The sequence below is a fragment of the Poecilia mexicana genome, unplaced genomic scaffold (genome assembly GCF_051168715.1).
Source record: "Poecilia mexicana isolate PSO_F unplaced genomic scaffold, ASM5116871v1 scaffold_2, whole genome shotgun sequence".
NCBI classification, from domain to species: Eukaryota; Metazoa; Chordata; class Actinopteri; order Cyprinodontiformes; family Poeciliidae; genus Poecilia; species Poecilia mexicana.
Window position 1 is genome coordinate 8,360,450 of NW_028263371.1, and position 25,770 is coordinate 8,386,219.

The 25,770-nt window shown below is 39.6% G+C and overlaps 2 protein-coding genes across 3 annotated transcripts; one reads left to right on the top strand and one right to left on the bottom strand.

Annotated features, from left to right (window-relative positions):
• The first annotated feature begins 12,309 nt into the window (after positions 1 to 12,309).
• On the top strand, positions 12,310 to 15,079 carry LOC106922042 (uncharacterized). The gene is made up of 3 exons (XM_014994142.2): positions 12,310 to 12,745; positions 12,871 to 12,904; positions 13,979 to 15,079. The coding sequence occupies exons 1-3, from the start codon at positions 12,506 to 12,508 to the stop codon at positions 14,362 to 14,364; spliced, it is 660 nt and encodes a 219-aa protein (XP_014849628.2). The 5' UTR covers positions 12,310 to 12,505; the 3' UTR covers positions 14,365 to 15,079.
• Positions 15,080 to 21,213: 6,134 nt separating this feature from the next.
• On the bottom strand, positions 21,214 to 24,355 carry LOC106922024 (tumor necrosis factor ligand superfamily member 14-like). 2 transcript variants are annotated; one of them, XM_014994116.2, is made up of 7 exons: positions 24,015 to 24,355; positions 23,481 to 23,729; positions 22,612 to 22,680; positions 22,481 to 22,514; positions 22,268 to 22,324; positions 21,731 to 21,959; positions 21,214 to 21,612 (listed from the first exon to the last, which is right to left on the bottom strand). In XM_014994116.2, exons 2-7 carry the CDS (start codon positions 23,673 to 23,675, stop codon positions 21,417 to 21,419), a joined length of 780 nt encoding a protein of 259 aa, XP_014849602.2. In that variant the 5' UTR covers positions 23,676 to 23,729; positions 24,015 to 24,355; the 3' UTR covers positions 21,214 to 21,416. The 2 variants fall into 2 exon arrangements, with proteins under 2 accessions (XP_014849602.2, XP_014849601.2); XM_014994115.2 differs by having other exon boundaries at positions 22,472 to 22,514.
• Positions 24,356 to 25,770: the final 1,415 nt, after the last annotated feature.

The window sequence follows — 25,770 nt, forward strand, 5'->3', positions numbered from 1 at the left end:
CCATTTCCCTCATTTTCTTGTCTATGAGGTCACCACTACATTTACGGTAGAACCATAGACATAAACATGTATATGATGTCTATGGTAGAACCACCGTAAATGCTAAACTTATCAGCTGGAAGTCCAACTGATAAGCTGCACTTCCGGCTTATCAGCTTTGTCAATCCGCCATTTTTTTTCCCCTTGCTGTGATTTTGTAGTCCAGGTTCGGTTATGCCTCAGTTGCAAGTAGATAAGTCAAAATGTTTGGTTCTTTGGTGGATTTACTCACATGATTCCTTACATCGCCCCAGTGTCTGGTTAAACTTTGTTTTTCTCAGCAGCGTACCCACATCAGTGGGGAAAGTCCGCTTTTGTTAGCGCTGTGTGCTAGCTTTTAGCTACATATGAAGATATAACTGTACTGCATGTTTTGGTTATAATTATTTGGCTTTATTTTTTTTTTACACATAATTCAAACGCATTCAGTGACGTTAGCTAACTCCTTCATTATGTCGAGGCTTTGTTTACTTCACACATCTTGCTCTAGCGTTAGCACAAGATGCTAGCACATCTTAATACGTATTTGATATGCATAGATACTAGAGTTAAACTACACTCCATATTATGTAGTCATCTTAAACTTGGGAATAAAATTTTCTCTGACGGTGGATAAACATATTGCTGCTGTCACACTACAAATATGGCCAAAAGGAGAGGAGTGGGATGTTAAATAAGGGTAAACGAGGGATCTGTGGAGCTTCAATATTGTGAAATTCAAACCAAAACATTCCAGTTCTGCTTTATACCATAAGAGAATGATTTACATGTGAAAAGGAAGCATTTAAAAGCTCAACATGTTCACTTTAATAAAAAAAAAACTGTTATTGAAAAACAGTTTTTTGTGTTTATGTCGCTTATCTGAGTAATCTGAATAAGCTATAATGTAAAACGTCTGTGACTCTCACCCAGTGGCTACTGGACACTTGTTAGGTCGTCACAAACAAAAAAAGAATAAAGAAAAGAAACCTGTAAGGATGACATTTTCACTAAACTGCAAAAAGGTAATTTCTGGAAAATTTCAGTGTTTGCTTTTAATTAACCACAAGACTGATTTAATTTTTGAAACAGAAATGAAGCTTTGTCATATCATGTGTCTGCATTTAATCAGTTATTTATTTATTGCTTTTTTCTACCTCATTGGAAACAAATTAAGATTTAAAAAATGAATTTTAGTAAATGATGAAAGACATACTGAATCACAAATGAGCCAGTCCTGAGTTAATTCATATGGCCTGCAGGTGTCTCCAGATGGCTCTTAAAGGTGTGGCCAAGTGCAAGTCATGGATGGCTCATCAAAACTAACCAGATCTGGTTTTTGTTGGGGTCTTTTTGAAAATCATATTGGGTTGATTTAAGTAGTCCTCTCTCTGATATCCCAAGGAGCAACACAAGCAGTCACTACACAACTAGGATCCTCACTAACCTGATGGTTAGTCAGGGGTAAATAATGTGATTTATGAAGAATTTTCACATGTATATGTTTCTTAACTTAGGAGCAACAGCGCCTCCTAGAGTTACAATTGAAGTCTTCAGTATTTGCAGACTAGTGTCCTTGTCTGAAAATGTGAGAAAACTTTTCATTTCTCTTTCTGAACGATCTTATATGTTTACTGTTTTCATTAATATGGGAGAATACAACAAAAAGTGAATTTCTACAGTTGCATTTTTTTTTATTTTCTTTAAATAAAGACCTGGGATCTTCACTTGTAAATAAACTTATAACTATAAGTATTTTTATCAGTATTATTACTGTAATAAGTTCAGATTCAACATATTTACTTCTGTAAGTGTAGTTTTTCCTGTAACCAGCCTGTCTTAGCAAAAAGGAAAATACTAAGGGATGATACACAGCTCCTCATCTCAACATCGCCGTGTCACTCTGGACCCATCCAGGCTCTGAAAGGAAGATCACAACCAATCAGGGCGTGGAGGTGTTACAACGTTTTTCAGCTGAACACAAAGTGGGTGTTTAGCACCTGTGTTTCAGAGTAAACTTTCCTGAGCCGTGTATCTGCAGATGTCAACCATTTTACATTGCCAAAATCCACAACTACTGCTCCAACAAATAATATCATGAAGGAACTGATTAACTACCACATTATTAAGATATTCTATAAACATCAGTAGAAAGTCAACCATAAAAAGCACCAATTAAGCTTTTAAACTACGTAGTTAAATGAAGTGACAGAAGAAGGACGACGCCACAAAGGTACAAGCTGAAGAGATTTATTGAAGGAATTGAATGAAGGGGATGGTTGAGCTCGGCTTGGTCATCTGGGGAGAAAGCTGGAGGGCTTGGGCGATGAAGGGGATGAAGACTCAACGTCGGGGTTTTCAGGAAAACGTGTTCCACTTTTTTTCCCCAGAGCTCTCTTGGGACCTTACAGACAAAACCTGCAGCGAAAAGGGGGATGAGGATGATGGGATGAAGAGGGGTGGGGTAAAGGAAGTAGAGGGTAAAGAGGAGTAGGGTTGACGAAACCTAACAGAGAGAGAAGAATGGGTGAGTAGAGTACGAGGAGTCTGCTTGGGAAGTTGGAGGTGTGGTTTTGGGCGAGACCCTGCTCCAGAACCCAACTTAACATTTTAACTTAATTTTTAGCGTTTCTCCCTTCTTGTAATTGTGTTTTCCTCCGCTAGGTGGAGCCTGTGGTCTGGTATTCACCCACTTCACTGCGTCTCCTGCCTAAAGTTCGTTGGGATATGGCTGTGAAATAAAATGTTCAACCTATCCAATGTGTCTGGTCACCTTTAGAGCTTATGTTGCATTACAACTGTGATAGTGTTGTGCACCAAAATGTTGAAATGGATCGCTATATGAATGACAACTATTTATTGAGAGCAACAAGCCTAAGGTAGTATTTTGAGAAATTGAGAAAGTTTGGTCCAGTGGCAACCAAGTACTGCAAACCGAGGAATTTTGAAGAGAATTGTCAGGTTTTTAATTTACAAAAGCATCCCAATACTTTCACCTCTGGGAGATCTGAATCCTGCCTTTACTCCGTACTATCAGATTCCCAACTTAAGGTTAGGTGTAGAAACCATACATCTGCATTTATTTGTCTTCTCGGTTTTCTCTTGTTGCTTCATGTGTGCTAAAACAGTTATTTTTAACATCCTGATCAATGTGGAACTGAGCTTTAATGGGCAAACACTAGACTTCTCCCTTGACTCAACTTAATGTACAAACAGACCTAAATACAATCTTCCTTCCTACTGTCATTATCCAAAGTGAAACATGTCCTGTAACAAACCCCTAAAGACATCAGGAAGTTAAATCTTAGTCCCAGATGGATCTTCAAAATGAATAATAACCCTGAGCATCCAGTGGTTATGAAGGTCAACAAAGTGAATGTTTTGGTGCGGCCGTCACGTAGTCATGATCTCCATCACAAGGAAAAGTTGTGGGTAGATATGACAAGGCGGGAAAACCAAAACTTTTGACCCAAGTCATACAGTTTCCTCTGATTCTGACTAAACCTCTGAATTCAAAAAAAGTTGGGAAAAAAATCTCTAACAAACATTGTTCTTGCATTTGGCAAATAGAAATGATTTTAGTAATTCTTAAACAAGAGACGTTTGGTCTGATTTGACTTTAAACAGTGAGGAGAAAAAAATGTGTATTTGTATTTTTAGTTGGTGTATGTAAACTTCTGGTTTTATTTGAAGATGGAAGAAGTTTTCATATTAGGTGAAACACAAGGATGTTTTTTAGTTTGTTTAATTAAGGATGAATCAACAGGAAGTAATTGACAGACCTTTTTATGCCTGCGACTTTTTTATTGATCTGATGTAATATTCTAATCCGTAAATATTGTGTTTACACTAGCTGTTGCTAGAAAGCCATCATAATCAAGATGAATAATAAAAAAAACAGTCTCTGCTAAATTTATCCAAATAATGTGTTTCACTTGGAGATATTTGCTGAAATAAGTGCATTGAACATATCACTGTTAAAAGCAGCTTCATTATCTGTACTGGAGAATTTCAAATTAAGTGATGTACAAACTTTTCCTTTTCTGTTTAATAAGGAAATTAATAATAAGTAGAGTAAAAGCAATTATACTGTCTTGTTTTTTTGCATGTGTTTTTATCCCTAAGATCAGCTAACTTAATGGGGGAAAAAGTTATATCCCTTTACTCCTCCAGGGGGCAGCAAAAGCTCTTGAACTGGAGGTTTTCCCTGTGTTTTCTGCTCTTCGTCAGCACTTTGGTGTTTTCTTTTTCTGTTTCTGTACATAGAGGAGCACTGAGTGACATCACACACACACACACACACACACACACACACACACACACACACACACACACACACACACACACACACAAGAAAGCGAATACCTTTTTAAACATGAAGTGAAAGCCACGGCAGTGACTTCCCAGGGAGAAAGCCCAGCAGCGCATCACGGTGCTGTTTTTGTTTTGATTGAAAAGTGTCCAAATGAAGACCTGACCGCAGAAAATCCAAAACAAGATCCGTGTGTCCAGATTTATGACGCTCCGCTTGCGGCAAATCACTCGAATTCCTTTTCTGAGGGAAATGACGTGCGCCCTCCTCCAGTATTTCAACACTTACTGTAAAAAAGATCTCATGTCTAAACGAAGAGAGTTATGACCCTGATTTCTCACTGACTCGGTACTTCATCATGGAAGGCTGATGATGAAAGATAACAGGTATCTGGAAATCTGCCATCTATAAATTATTTATATATATATATATATATATATATATATATATATATATATATATATATATATATATATATATATATATATATATATATATATATAAATATAATTTATAGTAACACTTTATTTGAAGGGGGTGAAAAAGACTGTCATGACACTGTCATAAACATGACATAACATCTGTCATGAACATGAATAAGCCTTCATGAATATTTATGACTGTTGTCATAAAACGTCATTCGGTAAATTATGACACTTTTAATACAAAGTTGACATTATTCAAAATGTCTTTGTTATGACATCTTGACATTAACCAACCAATCATTACTGATATAAAATTGTTATAAAAGTATTACACTTTAAAAATTAGGTAACTTTATGTTATATATATATATATATAATTTTACAAATTAATCATGATCAACATTTTTGTTTTATCAAAAATTATTTGCTAAATATTTCTACAAATAATGGTAATTAGAGCGCAATATGTCTCATGAGATAACAGACTGCCCTAATATTCACCCTTCAAGTCTTCATCAGGCTGCACATCTGGATGCTGCAGTTTCACTCCACTCTTGCAAAGCTGTTCAAACTCTGTCAGAGACTTTGACTGGACCATTCCTGAACACTCAACTTGTCTGTGTACCGTTGGGTTGTTGTCTTGCTGTAAATGAATGATGGAAACTAATTACTCCTCCAGGATTGCTTGTATTGTTTATGTTGTGTTAATGATAGCCAGGAACACTGATGAACCAGTGAACTTCCAGACACAGCAGGTTTCCTCGTACTGCGACACACTACACTCAAGTGATCTCCACTCCACGCATCATCAGACTACAATCACTAGTTGGCTGGACCTCTGTTGAATTAAGTCTGTCACTTTAACAGAGAGAAATATTAATCTTCTTTTTTTCTTTTTACATATTTCTCTTTAATCAAACAGCCATTTTTTTCCCACACTGATAAAATGACTTTAATTAATTTCTAAAGTCAATAAAAGGATAAAAAAGAAAATCAGAGGGAGTGAACACTTGTTCATTCAATTCATTTCAGCCAAATTTGAACACATTCCCGCCTCTACACTGAAAGACCTTCAGGCAGTTCAGATATTTTAAGAAAAACTGAAAGTGATCCTCACTCAGCTGGGTTTTTATCCCAAGCTTTAAAAAATAAACATGGACTTTTGAAGATCTCTGTGTGCTCTTTAAGGAACAGAGTTATGTGGGATTTTTTTTCTTGCCCCCACAAATGCTTATATGACATTTAACAAGAGTTTGTCCTGCTTGCAATGTTAATTTTCTCATTTTCTCTGTTTCGTAGCTACTTCCTCATCTCTGTCACTCCTACGCAAAAATAGTCCCTTCATCTTTTCCCATCACAGTGCTGTACTTCTCAATTTTCATTCCTTGTGATGTTTTTTACTCCTTAGGCACTTTTTTCAGTTTGTTTAGAAAGTATTCTGTCTCTTCATGTGATGTGTGGACTTTTGCGGAGCTGCAACAGTGAAAGTTCCTGAACCAATCTGAATCTTTGAAAAAGATGAAAAACAAAAACTCCCAAGAAACCTCAGGAAATAGAAAGCACATAACAAAGACACATTCTCTCAAAAGTAAAAGTCTGGTAATGAAACTCATTGTAAAATGACAGCTTTGGAGTTCATGTGGACTCTTTTAGCTAGCTAAAAGGCTTAGCTAGCTAAACTAGCTAAGTCTTTTAGCTAGCTTAAAGGCTTTGCTAGCTAAATTAGCTAAGTCTTTTAGCTAGCTAAAAGGCTTTGCTAGCTAAATTAGCTAAGTCTTTTAGCTAGCTAAAAGGCTCTAACTGAACTAGCTAAGCCTTTTAGCCAAATTGGAGGAACAACTTGAATACAGGAAAACAGGAGGAACAATTATTAAATAAGATCAATAATCTATGTAAAGTGCTAAAGATTAGAGTGATGGCAAGAATACCTTCTAAACTCAAATACTAATAATTGCAGATTTCAAATATCTTGCTCTTTAAATTGGTCCTAGTCAGTGAGATGACATTCAGTTTATTTACCTGCCAGTTTACAATCCATGTCTTCTCAAGGCATTTTACAAAGAAAGCCACTTCAGTTGAATCACAACTGACTCAAAATTAAATGCATCAACTGTAATGTCTGCATGAATGGACTGAAATGAGTTTTTATGTAAAGTGCCTTGATATGACATGTTGTAAATTGGCGTCAAATAAATAAACTCAACTGAATTGATTTCCAATTTCATCCAAGACATCAAAAAAGTATTCAGTTTATTGTCCAAATTAGTTTGAAAGATTCCTATTGAAGGAACCCCACCTCTACAAGTGTGAATGGTGAACCAGCTCGCCTGGATCAATTACTTTTGGTATACACTTGAAATACTTTTTCCATATTGAGAAAATGACTTTTGGAGAAATTTTTGATTGTCTTTGAGTTACAGTCAGAACCAAGGCTTCAGCCCCACTACCCAAGAAGTTCTCAAGAAGACCAGGAAATAACTCAACTTATTAAATAAATAAATGCATTCTACACAGATATCAGTTTAGAAAATTCTAATATTAATATTTAACAAAATAATCAGCTTTATTGGGCAAGACTGTGTGCGCAAACAAGATGTTTAATGTTAGTTTTCAAGCATAAAAAATCTGGAATACTAATAGCTACAACATGCGTAACATGTTGAATTAGATTAACATATCTTTTAGAGATTATAATAAAAAACAAATGCATTAGGGGAAATGGTCCACAAATACGTCAGTAGCTGCAGTTGCACCAACAGATTCCAGGCTCACAAAACGTCTGGGAGAAATTATTAACAGACTGTGCAGCTTTGCCAACTCAGACGTTTGTTTTACCAAATATGAGACGCGTAACTGAGGCCAGGAGGCTTGTGATGAAGGTTGCTTTCTTGAAGCACTCTGATGCATTTCTACTGAAAATATGCAGGCTACGTGATACTGGTAATCTGCAAGCTTTCAAAACAAACAAACAAAACAAAACAAAAAAAATAAGAAGAGAGAGAGAGATAAAAATGTGACGGCATCAGAAGCACAGCACTTGTTAGATTGCTGAAATTTACAGCAGAGTGACTCATTAAAGTTAACCCTAAGGAACCTCCTGACTCTTGTTTGTCTTCATGCAACAGTTCAGTTCCCGTTTTTGTGGCTGCCACAAACATTCCTGTAACACCAACATGCTGCAACATCAGCGGATTAAAAATAGAGTCTGAAGATGATTACCATAAATGCCACGAGTAAAAGCATCAGCTGTGGAAGAGCAGAGTCTAATTTGCCGTGGGAAGCCCTCGCCATGTGCAACATTAACCGTGAGCGGTGCGTGACTTGTCTTACTGTAACAGTGCCAAAGTCCTGACGGGAATCCAGTAGATCAAATCGGTTCGGCCACAATGCAATTAATGACTGGCACCTACTTTCATCTAATCGGATCGAATCACAAAACGTTATTCTGACCCAGACGTTGTACGTCTGAGCAAAAGCATGTGATGAGACGCAAAGCTCTGAGATGCTCCTTTAATGTTTTACAGGGCCGGATTTAGAAGAGTCAGGGCCACCAGGATGGAGCCGGGCTTGGTGCCTCATCCGTAGGGGCATTAAAGTGTCTTACTCATGCAAAACTTAGTAAGTTAACATGTAGGCCTTTACATCAGCAGGTGGTTTGAAATGTCCCGTGTAACCCGGCTCCATGTTGGTCCCAGAAAGATGCAGTACAACTTCAGAATTTTCCCATATTTGAGCGTTGCAAAGAGTTTTAATGCAACATTAAAACTCCACGTTTTAAATGGGCCAACTCAAGGCTCCAAAAATGAAAAACACAGAAAGAGTTTATGTTAAAGGGATTCATTGACACAATGTAACATGAGCATCATTTGCAGTTAAATCACCAATACTCAATTTGTTTTCTGTAAAAGTCACCAACTCAGTAACCAGAGGTTGGAGTTTACACAGGTACATCTTATGTCCTCTTTTTAAAACAGTAGATAATTCTGGTGATTCTACTGAGTCATTGACTGATTCATTTTTTTTTTTGTAGATGTTAGCCGCAGAAACAGAGGAACTACTGGGGACTATTTGTCAGTTGAAGCATATTTCAGACTGTTTATTTAAAAACAGTCTGAGCGCTTGTTCTTCTGTACTGAAGCCAGAATGTGCAGAGGCACAACCGGTACGGTTCTCATTAGGAAACGTTCTGATGTGAAATTTCCTCCTCCGTTTGATTTAAATATAAATCTGAAACAGAAGCAGCGCCAGCGCCTTCACCTGGGGAAGGTTTATGAGATGCAGTGTGACATTCTGTCGCCACAAACCTAGACCTATTTTTTTTGTCTGTGTGTGTGTGTGTGTGTGTGTGTGTGTTTTCAGAGGCCTTCTTCTCAGAGGGCAGGTGTGTCTACTTTCACTTATGTGTGGTCTGTCTGTGTTTTTTTTTCTTCCTGCACCAACTCATCTCACCAGACTTTTTCTTAACCAGAACCTCAGAACAAAAATGTTTTCCATGATGCAGCGACAACATGAAGCGCCTGACCAATAAAACACCTTGTTTCAAAGCGAAGACTTGAACAGATTTGACCTGCCCTGTTCTGCATGAGAAATACAGCACAAACTTTAACACAAGCGAATGTTTGAACCTTTCTTTCCCACAGATGACACGTAAGAGCTTTTTTTTTTTTATTATTTCTTGAAGTTTGCGGATGCGCTGTTCTGTTTAATGCAAACAACAACAACAACAACAAAACCCAGCAGCATGAACATGTTATTGTTTGTAAAAAAAAAAAAAAAAAAAAATGTCTGCACCCGTTTACCTTTCACACGTTTTCTTCACCTCAAACCTTTCTGTATTTTACTGGGAATATTCCATGACAGACCAGCAGAAAGTAGAACAAAACTGTGAAAACTGAAGGAAAATCTGACATGATTTTCATATCCTTTACAAACCTGACGAGTGATACATGTACTTGCATTTTCAGCTCCTTTCACTTTGACTCCGGTAGATAAATCCCATTGCAACCAACACGCCTTCACAAGTTGCCTCAGCAGTAAAGAGAGTGCGCTTGTGCGTCATCCAATCTCACTATAAATCCAGCCGTTCTCTGAAGGAGGTTTGAACAAGCAGCGTGTGGGACGGGCACCGCTAGCTAAACGGTTAGCCGTGCCAACCCTGAAGCAACCAATCATGCTAAATATTAGTTTCACAAAATGCTAAACCCCTGTCCTGACATGGGGTTTAGGGAAAAACATCCATGCTGATGCCTTCATGGTCAATCTACAGTCAAAGTAAATCCATGTTGTAGAATGGCCCAGTCGAAGTTTAGACCTAAATTTCATTGAAAATATGAATAGACTTGAGAATCGACGAGCGCTTGATGTATTTTGCAAAACAATAACTTCTCTTCTGATGCTCAAAACTGCCCTATAGAGACATCTAAGTCCCGAAACACTCACAGCTGCAATTTGATGTTTTCTACGAAGTGTTGACTCAACATTAATGCATGACACGCACACGCATGCAAGATTTGTAAAACACGAAACCAACCTGCTTGAAAGTTACGGCCTACTTTGCGGTTGCCCATCACATGATCCCCAAAAACACATGCAAGGAAGTTTGCAGCCATCGAGCAGCAAGACGTGGAAAGTTCATGGAGTGAGTTTTGTTTTGCAACGCACCGTACTGTCCAAACTTCTGTCGACACAACAGACTTTCCCCCCTGACGTAACCCTAGAAACTTATTTTAGGATGTTTTTCTGCCACACGTTCTCGGGTTTGTTTTGTTTTGGTCGAAATGGATTCCTGTATCCCGTCGATCAGCGGCCCACGTCACTTCTCGCTCCGCTTTCCAGTCTGGTGAATGGTTGCTGAGATAAGCGTCTGATTTGGAAACGACACACAGCAAACTTCAAAGTCGGGATTCAAATCTGGTCTTTTGAGTTTTGGCTGCTTGATGAGACATTACCATTTGATATTTGATGTTTTTAATTGTTGTTCTTTTTTTTTCTTCTCGCGAAAACTCGCAAATGAGAAAAAAAAGTGTTTTTTTTTAATGAAGTTGTTAAAGTTTAGAGGAACTTTAACTTTACGCAGCCAGTTCATAAAATACCTTATGCAACAGAAATGTCAACAATGTGCAGTTAGCTATAACCGCTGCATGTGGCCGATGTCAACCTCATCACATAGCATGCAAAAAGCGGAACCAAAATGATTTTGTGAATATATTTACTCTGCAGCAGCAGGGAAAAGATGAAACGGCTTAAAATAAATTCATTTTTCCACTGAGTGTCATAATCCCAGGAAAACTTAAGGAATCAGACGAGAAACTGAGGAGTACTATTCAACCAAGTTGGTATCTCGTGATGAGACACGATTGTTTCGATGGTTATTGCAAACCCTTCAAAAATAAATATGATATTTTCATATTACATCGCTTTTACAATCAATTCGATTTTCTCTGAACTTTCCATCTAGAATCCAGAACGCTACAACTTTAATGGACCAGTTTATTTTTCAAAACAAAAATCTCCCAAAGGTTTGGAGAAACACGACAAAGATAGGAGTCCCTCGGGCTCACACAGCCTTTTTTGGCCTACCATCACAAATATAAACATCTCAGGCTCATTTTGCTCAGACGAGACCAAGACCTGGCTTTTCAGAGAGTGTCTGACGCAAAGCAGAGAGCGTCACTTAAAAACTCTGCTACAGCAAGGTAGGGGATCTGTGATGCTGTGGGCCTGTTTCCTTACAGAAGGTGAAAGGAAGCTGAACTCTTTCTGAGAGTGGAGGACATGCAATAACTACATGGTCCAATAAAACCAAATGGGTCAGATCAACACGAAATCGTTTCAGAAAGCCAAATCCCGAATTGATCTCGATTACGGTGCATCTGGACACGTGTTGTGGGAAAGTCCTTGGAGTTTCATCCAGCTCGTCATCCCACCCCCATCTGATAACCTACCTCTCTAAATATGCCTGCACAGCGTGTTCAAACCCATCGCTTTGTCTGACGGCCAAGCAGATACAAGTATAGATGCCTGGCCTCTTTCGCCCACGTAAACTTTACCGTCTTGGAATAAAAAGAGACAGAGAAAAAAAAAATCCCACTCCTTCTCATCATGTTTAATATCCACCCACGTGCACTCCACCCTTCCCATTAATAGAACATACTGGGGCCCCTATAGAGAGGGGCCCCCTCCACGGGTTCAGGTACGAGTTTGTATCTCTTTTTTTTTTATGACTGTATAGGAATGTAGCCTGGTAATAAATAAATAACGATGATAAAAAGCCCTTGGGTGATGCTTTTTCTCTCTTTTCCTTTCGGTTTCCACGACACACGCTCTCCTCTCTGATACGCACTTGCGCAACAGAGAGGAGAGCCGCGGAAAGTCTACTTTTCGCACCTCCAGTGAAAGCAGGGAGGGGAGGGGAGACGGTTAGCGTGCGTGTGTGTGCGCGTGTGAGTCTGTATGGAGGCGGGGAGGGAAACCCATGACTTCCGTATTTTTTTCCTCTATCTGAAAGCGTGTTCTGGAGAGCGCGCTATAAATGCTCCTGTCATGGTCCTCAGAGCCGCCACACTTTACCAAACAGCAGGACTGAGCTGAGGTGATTAACAGAGCGGACTAAACTCCCAGGAGGCAACTGACCCATCAGCTGGAGGACTGTCTTTGCCTTTTTTTTCCTTTTACTTGTTTTTCATAACTTGCATTGGCACTTTTGAGCGTTTCGCGCCGCATCACAACCTCGGCAACAGCAGACAGACCAATGGAGCAAAGCAGCAACCAGGCGGACGTGGAGTCTCTCCAGAAAAGCGCCGGACGGCGTCGGAGCCTCGTGGATTTCTTCCTCGGCATGTCCGTCGTGATCCTGTTCGTGGCGGTCACTGCTCTGGCTGTCGGCGGGATGCTGGTGGTGAAGGAGCTGCGCTCCGAGCTGCGCGACCCCGCATCTATACACGCCCGCCTGGTGGACAGTGGGTCTCCTTCCCCCACTCCATCTTACAAGGTAAACCGCGTTTTCGTTAATGACAACCTTACAATGCCTCAGTTTTGTTTTGTTTTTGTTTTGTTTTTTCATAAGCTTTGGTTGTTTTCTGACACATGTCCTTTTCTCTCTTTTTTTCTCAACAGATGCAGAATTTTGCTTACTTGAAACCCACACAGAGTGAGTATTTATTTTTATTTGCCCTAATTTCAACAAAGCCGTTGCTTTTTTTTAAACGAGCTCACATCCAAAATTAAATCAACAAAGCAGAAATAACTACTTCAAGTTTTAACTGGCAACGAGAGCATGAATTCAGTATGTGTTACGTTAACGTGCCACAGTCAAATAAAATAAATAAATGACAGAGAGAATAAACCAGTGAAAATATGATAAAAAATAATTACAATTTTCATGTAGAAAAATTCTATATAATTATTTTATATTCTGCCAAATATAGAGGGTCAAAAGCACTGCAGTTGAATAAATAAATGTATATATAGTTGTGATAAAACTGATGAATGCCTTTAAAAAATAGAAAAATGTGTCAATATGTCAGTTTGTTAATTGTAAAATAAAATAATGAAATGTCTACTGTTCGTCATGCAATGAAATTATATTGACATTCATATTTTTGGTAAATATGGAGCATGAAAACGGACAATAATAATAATAAATATAGGGGTTTATTCGTCTAAATATTAATTTTCAGTTTTTATTCAGTCATGTTTTAAAGGTGCTGCAGCTCAGTTTGTGTAGGAAGGACTGACATGATCAGTCTGCACTGCTGCGCATGTCAGCCAATCAGATGTCGCGTCTATTTGGCGACAGTAAATAATCTTAGAACAGCTGCAGCACATTAAGAGTAAAATGTTTATGCATAGTTTCAGAATAAACTGAATGAAAATTTAATTTGTTAAATGATTCTTACTCTGCCTGTTATGATTGTGTATTTTAGAAAGTATTGACTCATTTAAATACATATTTAAACAACAACAAAAAACCTTTATTTAATGTATGTATTAAAATTTTTGAGTTGTTGATGTCATGTGTTATCACATACAGAAAAATGTGTTTTATAAATATATTTCGGCACTTTTGGCCCTCAGTCCCCTTCTCCCTTCTCATTTTCTAAAAGGTGTTTTTTTTCTGCATCTAAAATGTAAAAAGAAAATGGAGGTTTAATGAATATTAACTGTGCTTACTAACCCTCAGTAACCATCTTCTAACTAACCACATGTTTTTCTTCTGTCTTAGGTAAACTAGACAACACTACAATGTCTTGGATGATCTCCCATTATGGCGAAAGGAAATCGATTGGGAGCAACTTCCAATACGACCAATCGAAGCGATCCCTGACGCCATTGAAGAAGGGGACCTACTTCATGTACATCCAGGTCACTGTCAACTGCACACACAAATGCGAAGCAGGCGTCCTCAAGCTGGAGGTGACCGGCAAGCTCACCTGCAACGTGGAGCTTACAGACGACGTGGAGAAAACGCCCGTCAGTAAAAAGTGCTGGACGGTGACCGAGCTGGGCAACGACGACCTGATCACTCAGATGACTGTATCGAAGAAGACAAAGGAGAACTGGAGATTGGACCAGCACAGATCGGGCCTCGGGGTGTTTCTCGTAGACTGAGGATCTGCGGCTGCGGGTGTCTGGAAGAGAACGGGACCCTGACCCTGTGGGGGGGTCGTAACACAAACGTGAACACCAGTGGGTTCTTTGTGTAAGCTCAGGAAGGTGGAAACGTGCCAATATCGGTACCGGTACCGGTCAAGAGTTGAGGTGGGATGTTTTGTTTTTGTTGTTTTTTTATTTTGTGGTTTTTGTTTTTGCACTGAACCAAAGAGTCTCTGAAAGGACTTTAAAGAGAAATCTCAGGACAAACATCACTCAATATCAAAAAACTCAGTTTTCTGCATCGTCTTGCAGTGTATTTATTTTAAGTTTTATTTATGTATCTATATTTATAACGCTGTGGGAATGTTCTATTATTGCTGTAGATGCCACTACATATGTGTTGATGTGCAATGCATTGTTACCGCACTGATTTGGTTCAGTTTTGAACTCGGGGAGCTGGATGTTGTTTCACAAAAAACAAAGGGTGACACGTCGTCAAGGAGACAAAGTTCTGCAATCGCCACCGGCGATTACGGATAAGACGCATTCCATGTGGAAACTCGCGAGCCAGGAAAACGTTCCGCTTGTGAGAAAAATGTAAGTCCTATGGACAAAACTATTCAAACGTGAATGTATTTTTTGTTGTAATCCATGTCAAACATGGATGTAATGTTCTTAAGTTTATTGCAAAAAATGAATAAATAAATAAAAATCAAAAAGTGAAGTCATATGTGCAACGTTTCAAGTGGATTTTATGAAGTTTTATTTAGGTGAGGGAAAGTTCCCCGGTGTCACGGAGACTGTAACGGGAACTGGACGCACATCACATCCTGTTTGTTGATTGCAGCGAGCGGTTTAGAAAAAAAAGAAAAAAACCTGTGGGCCATCACACATACACACTTTTTTTTTTTCTCTACACCTCCTGTGTTGATGTCAAGCAAAAAAAAAAAATTTCCGGCCACAAGATATGAGAAATACGCTCTTAATTTAGCCAGCACGGGCAAAAAAAAACAAACAAAATGTTCAAAGATTGCTGTGTTGCTTCCTATGAAGATGTAAAAACGCTTTTTGAAGAAATGCATGTGATTTGAAACGTCTGATGGATTTGCTGCATTTAAAGGGAATGTGCGATTTTTTTGTTTTGCGATATGCTTTCACTTTATGGCCCCAGTTCATCAGAGGTCACAGGTCATCATAAATATAAAAACTCTGATTGACTTATTAAGTAACTTAGTTTTATCTGAAGCACAAATAGCACCTTTTCACTGAGTTTTTCCAAGAATTGCATTCCTAAAAATATGTGTTTTAAAGTTTTATATCTTCATAAACTCATAAAAATAAGTTCAGAGTTTAGGAATCCCTGCTGAAGAACAAAACTAAGAAATGCAAGCTTAAAAAACCCCCCAAAAAAACATCAAAAACCACAGATCTCTTGCTGTCTGACAGAATGAAGTTTTTTTTTTTTCCCTTAAACAAGCCGATCGGCACCTTAAAAGTTTTGAAGAGTTTGTTTTTATTCTTAGACCTTAAGAAGCAGATTATATCCAATAGTGTAATTTGAGATTTCATGACTTAAAGGTTATTTTAAAGACCGTCATCAGTTATAGATGGGTCTCTGCTCCCATACAGCTGACTCAAACGGTCCAATGAACTCATAAACAGCACAGACCTGTTAATGAACCATCATTTGATTTTAAGTGTGATGAACCAGGCAGATCGCTGAGATCTGCAGGACACCGACCTTTTGGACTCCACTGGAATAAGGAGATGAGACGGGAAACGTTTGCTGCCCAAACCCCAAAGAACAAGGAAACGTTCTAGCTCGGTCCAACTCACATGCTGTAAGATTTTCCACCGATTCATGGCATTTTTTCGGGTGGAAGACGCAACTGGGCAGTGGAGGTCAGCGCACAGAGGTCACCAGGGACTGGACAGTGGTGGAGGGCACGATTTCCTTCGCTTTGGATTCCTGAGCAGGTCAGTGCGAAACTTTTCTGAAGGCTTAAAGACACTAATGAGACGAGGATAAAACACAAACAGGCTCGGAGAGATTTACCAAGAACAAGAGCAGACTTTTGAACAAAGACATGGAGCAATTCGGAAAAATCAGGAAATAAATTGCTTGTAATGTCTTGAGAAAGATGCATTTGATCACACAGGAAATTGTAAAATTCAAGGGTTATCTTATATTATAAAGACTGTCACTGTATGCACCAAAGGTGTGTGGTTGATACCAGCTATTTACACAGATATGTTACACACATAGAGCCAAAAAACTGCTTAATGCGTCTAGTTGTCAGTCAAAAATAAAACCAGCCCCAGGAAACAACACATTACCAAATTTGGACTTCCTTCACGACATATTCAGTTTCTGCTTGTGCAGAAACTGAATATGTATTACTTTTTATTATTATTATTATTATTATTATTATTATTATTATTATTATTATTATTTATTTATTTATTTATTTATTTATTTTACTGTTTTTAAACATTTGGCTTGGAAAGTCAAAAAACATTCATCAAGTTGAGAACATCTAAGTGTTAAAACTGAGCTCTGTAGCTGCGGCGGGAATGAAAGCGAAGAGTTTTGGTAAGTGAGAGGTCAGAACTTAACCTGAGAGCAGAAATTAAACAAAATGCCACAAGACACTTCACACCTTGTGAAAACAATGCAGAACACATTTTTACTGATTTGATGCGTGAAAATAATAATAATAATAATAAAAAATCTCAAACTGGCTCTTTGTTGTCCAAAAGAGTCAGATCCGAAACAGCAAAGCAATGGGAAGCTGTTCTTTCACTTTCTGAACTGATTACGCAAAAAAATATATATATAAAAAAAAGGTTTCAAAGAGTCGAACTTCAGAGGTACTTCAAACACTCCAGCATCCTCTGAAATTACTAGTGTGCTGAGCTTAAAGGAACGCTACCTCAGTTTCTCCCTCGGCGCTTGGCTGAGTAACCCGCAGCCTCGCTGTTCTGAGTCACTCTTAGCATCGTTTTTACAGGTAGCCGCTTTCACACCAAAAGCCGTGCAGAAAACAGGCTGAAACCCGGTGAACCCAGCGGGAGGCTGACAGTAAGCGTTGCACGCAACATTTAGAGGAAGAGCGACAGCGCAGGCGACAGGTTGCAAATCTCAGACTCGCCAAGTTGTGGTCCCTCTTTTGTGCTTCTTTTTTTTTTTTTTTTTTTTTTGCTCTGGAGCGACAAAAACCCACGCCGAGAAATTTCAGCGGGCGCCTTTTCAGCGTATCCATATCTCATGCAAATTTTGGTGTCAACGTGGAAGCTAACCTACAAAAGATTTCAGGAAGAAACAGCACACATGATTTACAGCATGAATTAAGTTGATGTACTTACATTTACATTCCTTTTGTCTTCTCCGTGTCTTTTTTTTTTATTTTATATCTAAAATTGGCAATTTTTTTTATCAGAAATCCATCAGTTCCTTTCCACATTCCTGCATCCGACATGATGGAGGCGTTTGTGCAGTAAATCAAAAAGTCACTTCAGGTGGTGATGTGAAAGCTCCCTGTTAAATCTACAGCAGTGCAACGCAGCAAAGCTCAGCCTTACCTTAAAAGCCTGCTGAGAAGCAGCCGCAACACCTTTTGCCTTGACGCCACAACACCTGCCGTTACTTCAGCAACGCTTCCATATGGCGCAGCACTCACTCTATGGCATCCTGCCTACTGCCGTCTGCCAAATATAAACCCCAACACGCCTCTCTTGAAAGGAAAAGGTGCATCACAAAAGAATTCACATCCTTTAGACTTTTGCTTGCCCGACAACCACGCGTTCCTAGACATGTTAAAGAAGAGGAGAAAGGTTGTATTATTCTCAAACTGTTTACACGCAAAATCTCAAAAGCCTGAGATTTAGCCCCTTACAGTCTGGTACCATTGAAAGTCATCATCGGTTTGGTTGAGGTTTAAAGCAGGGTTAGGCTGTGAGACAGCAACCCGAGCTTTTGCATGTGGCACAGAGGATCTGGTCAATGAAAAGACTGCAGCATAAACTCAGTCCCATTGGTCTCGTCAGTTGATCGGAAGATGCGCGGAGACAAAAACAAGTTTTCTTCAGATACCAGAAGAAAACCTGTTAGAGATTTAAGGGGAAGTTCAGGAAGTTGTGATGAGATTTAGTTTTTAAGAATTTGGTTAGCAAAACGTCTATTGCAATGCGAGCATGTCTCCTTGTTTGTAGAGTTTAACCTCTGGCTTCAGGATGATTGGCTTGCACTAAGAGTCAAAGATTCTTCCCAGTCGAGACGTGAAGGCTGATGTTCCTACATGCATCTTATCCAAGTTAGATCTGCAAGAGATCGTTTATTTACATGTACAAATGCCAGCGCAGTTCGGTTTGAAGAATACGGTGGAAAAGGTAACAGATCCTGATTCTGATTGTAGTTGACCTGTAGCTCTGACTTGGTGAGTTATCGCCACATCTGGTTCGTGAAGAACTGCCTCTCTAAGTAGTTTTAGCTCAAAGACTCCTGCTCGTTCCTCACAACAGAGGTTTAAAACTTGATTATCACAAGAAAGGGTGCTTGAAATCATTTCTTGCAACCAGCGTTGCTTTGGTATCTACCAAAGTTGGGCGCATTTTTTGTATTTCCGGGGAAGGCTCCGAAAAAATTTTTGAGGTCAACCTTGATAACATTTTTGCAGAAACCGCTTATTACCGGATCAGTAAACTTACCATGAAAGTGCAGGCTGCGTCGACTAGCAGCATCTTTGCATCAGGTGGTCGGGGGTGGTTGTGGTTTACGTTCCTTGTGCTAATTAAGGGGAGTCACTTCTGTTTTCAAAGTCAGGTTGGGGTAAGACGAGAGTCTTTTATGGTTTGGGGATGAAACTCTCCTGTTTCATGTTTGCCAAGTCCCACAGTGCAGAGCGGTGACAGTGCTACCTTTGCATGCAGGCTTTTTTTTTTTTTTGCATTTGTCAGCTTGTTTACTGACTCATTTCTGCGGTTTTGTGCCTTTCTGCAGGCGGCTCTGTGGGATAGTTGAAAGCACTGGAGCACGCTGCTCTAAGGACGATGGCACAGCTGCGCTGCTTTTCTTTCCAGTGTGGTTATTTTTGTGGTAGCAAAGCTTGTTTTTTCCCAGGTTTTGTTCAGAGCCACCACTGTTGTCTTATAGGGCGTCTTCACACCTGATAGTCTGGTAGACTCGGCTCCATCGGGGACCAAATTTGCAACATTTCTTTACATTTTCAGCTGGTGTGGTTTGCTTTCTTCGCCAAGCCATTTGAAAATGCTGTTCCTCTCCCATTTGCTTTGGCTGTACTTACCCAGAATGCCCTGCGCTACAGGCCACCTCCTGCTTTTGGAGCGCTGTCCGCCGCTGCTCCAAAATGTCTGAATTCCCTCACCAGCATTCATTCCTCTCTGTAATAGGCTGGAAACGAGCAGTTTATTTGATCCAGGTGTGTTTGAGCAGAGACGCATCTAAAAGTTACAGGATGGTAGGACTGGAGGACTGGAGTTGGTGACCCTCTAAGCAATGCCAGAGTTCTGACTGTTCGTTTAGAGTCATCCTGCTGGAAGGTGAAGAGGAGCGTCCTCACACCGTGATGCTGCCAGCGCCACGTTTCAGGCTGATGTTCCTCAATACACAAAGCGATTCAGCCCAAAAGTTAAACTGGGCCAGATCAGCCTCTCCCACACATTTGCTATGGAAATCTGTATTAACTTCTTAGGAGTTTCTTTAAAAATGTGTTGTTGTTTTTGTGTTTTTGACTTTTCCACAAAGGCCAGATTTCTCCTTGCGTTTCAAGATGCTGTTTGTTTACTACTGATCTCTGTTTAATAATTAGTTGATTTCTGATTGCATTGGGTTGCACAATTGTAATACCACACTTCATATATACAATATGCACATATAAATTAAAGAATAACGAATGCATTTTTTTCAACAAACCCTCTTTTGTCTTGATTGTGACTATACTATCTGGTCGGCGTTACATGCTTCAAATAAAATGTGCAAAGTCGTATAGAAGCCAGCGTTTGTCACGCAGCTGAACATTAATATGATGCAAAAATAAAAATAAAAATATGTGTAGCACATTTAATTCCGAACAGTTTTCAAATTAAAGCACTTGGGCCAAGCATGCACAGTTTCTTGCACAAGAAGCTTTTTATACGTTTGTTTACCAGAGCATCAATATGTGGAGATGTTTATCGAGCTCTCGCAGCAGGAAATGACCCACATTTTGTTCAAATGCAGAAACCTGGTCTGTCCTCTCACATGTGTCTCTCAGAGGTGATCTGGTTACCTGGTCCTCCACCTGGCAGCTCTTTTTTTTTTTCTTTTCTCTGCTCTCAGTTCAACTTGTTTCCAAGTGTGGAGCTTTGTGTTCTGCATTGCCGCGTTTGTCTTTGTTCACTCTGTCGCAGCTCTTGACAGAGAATCTTAATTACTGTCAAACTTTCATTTCCAGACTTCTGCATTGTCTGCGCCTATTTTTTTTTGTTTCTTTTTTTTTTTTTTTTTTCCATTTGAAACTTTGCTGTGTTTCTGAAACTCACTCACTGTGGGAAGAGCTGAGTCAGCAACAAGCAGCACTTTATTTCACTCCTCCTCCTTTCTGCGTCCTTACTCAACCACATCCTGCTCCTCACACACACACACGCGCGCGCGCGCACACACACACACGCATACAGTCATGCATACATACACAAACTCTCCCCTAAGCTGATTGCACATTTGTACGCCTGCAGCCCTATAATGTGGGTTGACTGCGGTTTAAAGTTATCAAGTTGATTTTTCTCTCAGTTTATCATGTGAACAGAAAAATAAATCATATTTCTATGGCTTGTGTTTATGCTACAAAGAAAGAAATCCTCTTACAATTTGTTTTGTAGCATTTATTTTTATTTAAACACCAAAATATGAGGAATAATTACAATGTAAATATATATATAATCTGAATATCAGATACTTTTATGTCAAAACTATTTGTTTTTTCATTGTTCTCAGAATTACATCCATCAGTTGTGGTATACATATATTAGGCTGGTGAACAGAGCTAGCACAGAGGTATTTCTGCTATTGTCTAAGTGTCTATCCAGATGGCACCCAGACAGTTCTCATTGGCCTCAGGAGACAACTTGTCCATGTTGCTCAGAGTGACATAAATTTCATCTCCGTCCTGCAGGAGGAAAATCCCCGACAGAAAGCTTCTCCATTTGTCCTCGCTTGAAGTGCCACGATTTTCAGAACTATCAGAACTTTTCTTTGGGCCCCAGTTACTGGAAAAAAAAACAGTGAGAAGAGTCAGATTTGGTTATAGTTGTGTTGCATTTGGAGAGGAGGGATGTATGCATCAGGCACAAAAGGAACAAGAGCAAATATAGAGAAAAATCCCACCTTTTGGACTTCAGAAGGTCTACAAGTGAACCATAGCCACTGGGTTTACTCATGATCGTGTGGACGATAGGCGACGTTGCCTCCGAAACGTCCACTACCAGCTTGGAGTAGACGTAGTAGTAGCCTTCCTGGTTGATTATCAGTCGGTTGTCCCGGTACTCCATTCTCCTTCTGTCGTTGTGACCGTGTGATTTCCACTGCACTACGTTGCTATTCGACTTCTCAGCTCCTGAAACACAGAAGAAAAACACAATATTGTATTGTGACGTACAATATTGGTACGCCACAAAACTGAACCGGAAAATCCTGAAATAAGCTGAAATAACGTTTCACTGGACTAAATTCAACTTTTTAAATTTCCCAAACTGATTTTTTTGAACAGACAAAGCAGCGACCATGTTGCCTCCTCATCTGGGCAACATGAAATTGTGGTTAAAAAAAAATGTTTTTAAAGTGAAAAGTCAACATAAAGAGCTGAACTGATGACCAAATGTGGTTGAAAGCTGGTTGAAATGATGACATCATGGGGGTTCTTACCCATCAAGTGAGCAAAGGGCCGTTTCTGTGGCTGCAGTGGAGGAATTTCATTGGATTCTGTCGAGAAAACCAGATAACAATGTTTGTTAAATCAACAAACTAATCAATTAATATGGAAAATGATAAAGTTCTGGGGGAACAAAGGCAGTAATAACAGCTGCATCTCAATGCTTTCTTTTAAATAAAAACAAACACATTAATCACCATTCCAACCTTGAGTTCCTATTCGTCTTGATGTCTTCCCATCCTAGAAAAAAAAAAAGACACAAAAAAGTGGATTTGTTTAAGCAGAAAAAATTGACTCGGTGTCTGACAATTCACGTTCTACATGCACATATATCTACCTGCTGATCAGAGTTCCCAGGGTGGGACAAGTTATGGCACAGATTATTAGACACACAGCCAGAAAGGGCCTGCAGGGAACGAGAAGGAAAATGAGCGTGAGTGATCTAAAAATGAACTGGAGAGTCAAGTTGTCTATGAATGACTGAAAGGAGAAATCGTTGCATGTAGGAACAGAAATGCCCGGTGACAGTAAATCATTCTGGAAAGGTGGCTAAGAAGTGCAAGCCCTTTTTTCCCCTCCTAATTTGGTTGGAAAATGGAGAATCCTTCTGGTTTAAAAAAAAAAAAAAAAAAAAAAAAATATATATATATATATATATATATATATATATATATATATATATATATATATATATATATATATATATATATATATATATATATATATATATATATATATATATGTATGTATGTATCATTATGTAAAAAGTGGTAAATATAATTACCACTTGAAATACAAAAAGAAACCCTACAGACAAAATCAAATCTGACCCTAGTTAACACCAAGTTCCACAAATTCACAACTAAATTTAGGCTTTAGTGAATCCAGAGAGAGTGAAATAAAATAGTCAAGGTTCATAACAAAACGTATAACCTGGCATTAAGCCTGGGGTTAACGCCACATATCTGCAATTTAGACAGAAAAAGAAAAAGGAAGTACAAATTCAGACTGAAATCTTGTGACGCCTTCGTCAGTTTTGACCAGAACTTCGCGAGTAAGAGATGACCCGAGCAGAATCTTCTTCTACGCTGCCATGTGACGTAGAAGAAAATATGCAAATCGCCACGTGGAGGAATTTCCAGTCTCACTGAGCCCTAGAGGGTCTCCCCTCATCCGATCAGATATGCCAAGAGACACTCTCCTTACCTCGGTTCTCTGGTAAAGTATGTAGATTAAATATCCCTCAACAATGACTGCCAGCGCGAACAGAGTCAGGAGAGGTGGGAGGAACTTCTGGACCGCTCTGGCCCAGGTTGACTTCTTCTTGGGCATGGACAGGTAGGAGGCCTGGCTGTCCACCACAAACACCTGCGGCGTGGGGGCCGAGGGGTCCTCTGACATCCTAACTGGGTCACAATCCACCTGTGTGCTCTAGCGTAGTTTGGAGAAGAGTTACTGAAAAAGAGAGAAAAATGGGTCTTAGCTTAGCAGGTAGTCAGAGAAATAAACTGTGGAAGACAGACGGCAAAAACAAGCTGGCAAAGGAGCATAAAAGTTACAAAAATAACGTCTGAAGGGTCTAAGTTTAAGGCAGACCTATGTGACTCAACCAGATCCTGGAAGCAAAGTGATTTCTTCACATCCTCACTACTACGTTGACAAAGATAGTCATCACCGGTCTATTGAATTTAAAAAAACCACAAGGCGAACAGTAGTCCAAGTTCTTTAAATGAACATTACCTCAGATATAAGTCTCCGTCCACAGCTCAGTCAACCATCCAGCTCCTTCTTACTCAGACCTCTGAAGTTTGTTGGCAATCTTGACCAGCACAGGCATTCAGAGCCAAAAGAACCAAAACAAAAACCGAAAATAACCAATAAATAATACTATAAATCTGTTCTACCACCAACTATTTTATGTTTCTGCCAGATCTGTCCATCTCTGAAGGGAGAGGTCCTGTCAAGTGTTCAAACTTTAATCCTTCCTCTGTAGTCGTATTTGCTTGCCTGCTGTCAAATGTCACTTATATTGCTTTTGAAGCAAGCTATTGTAAGGAGGAAATGAAGATAACATGGGGAAAAGACATGCAGAGAGCGAGAGAGTAACAGAGAGAGAGAGAGAGAGAGAGAGAGAGAGAGAGAGAGAGAGTGATCAGTCTGTGTGTTTGCATCTGTAAGGGACACTCCCTGCTGTATATAGCTGTCAACTAAAAACTGACACTTCCCTTTTGCTTTCTGCAGTTTTTTCCCCTCTTCTCCCTCCCGATCATGTGCACGGTTTTTCTGTGTTTCTTTTTTCTGACTTCGAAACTGCCTTGATTTTGTAAGTGTCCCTCTTGAGCCTGTGATCTTTCGATGTGTCGGTCTGTGCTTGTTGTTGTGTTTGGGCTACGCATTAACACTTGCCCTGAGGTTGAAGCAGTGACATCCTTTCTTTTTGACCGCTACGCATCTCTGCTACCACAGGCTACAGCACTATAACCCACATTGCAGCTCACCTCTGTCTCCTCACGCAGTCACCCTGAGCTGACATGTGTCTGTAAAGTTGTCCTGCGTGTTGCGAGGCTTTGCCAATTGAGCAGCCGCTACCTGCAGCAGATGTAGACGACGTGTTGCAAAAGACCAACATTCATGGTGCAACTTGTCCTCCGTCTTTGGATTTCTACACATAATTACCGTCATTGTCTTGTTGAGGAGTTGCTTCACTTACTTTTCTGCTCTCTTCCTTTTTTTTCCCCAATCACAGTTTTACATGTGATTCATGTTCTTGTTGCAGAATGGCCCAGTCAAAGTCCAGAACTAGATCCAACTGAAGATCTGTGACACGACCTGACAACTAATTTTTGCCTGTGCCTAAACATACAAATGCAAAGCAGACTTTTCACATAAAAGTTTCATGTTATTATTATTATTGTTGTTGCTATTAGCTGTATGCTAGTTTTTAGTTCTTTAAGCTGTATACTTACTGTAAAGTCTTTCATGTGATTCATGCGTACAAATACTTTTTCAAGGCACTGCATTCACTCCAACGAGATTTAATCTTTCACTCTGCTGCTAACTTCCTCTTCTTGTGCTCAATATGTGTGAACTGAAAAGATTCTTGGGCATTTTCACAATGTTGATGTAAAATGTATTTTTTTATGTTAACCATATCCTATATTTAAACTAACCTTTTCTCTAGATCTTTCAAGTTTCCTTTTCTCTCTCTCTCTCTCTGTCATTGGAGGGAACAGTTTGACAAGACAAACTCCATACGGCGAAACCTCACAATTCACTATGACTTACTTTCTGCCCACACACTGTAACCTCTCACACAAGCGAGACGCTTAATGTCTTGCTTAATGCAGATGAAGATGCAGAGAGGACTGACGGAAGTCGACATGCCGACCAAATTAGGGGCCCTGCCTACAGGCGCCTGTGGCTTCTGCTCGTCGGGTGGAGGGACAGTAAGAACTAGAAATGCCCTGAGACGCATTAGGTCTCCATGGGGTTAACC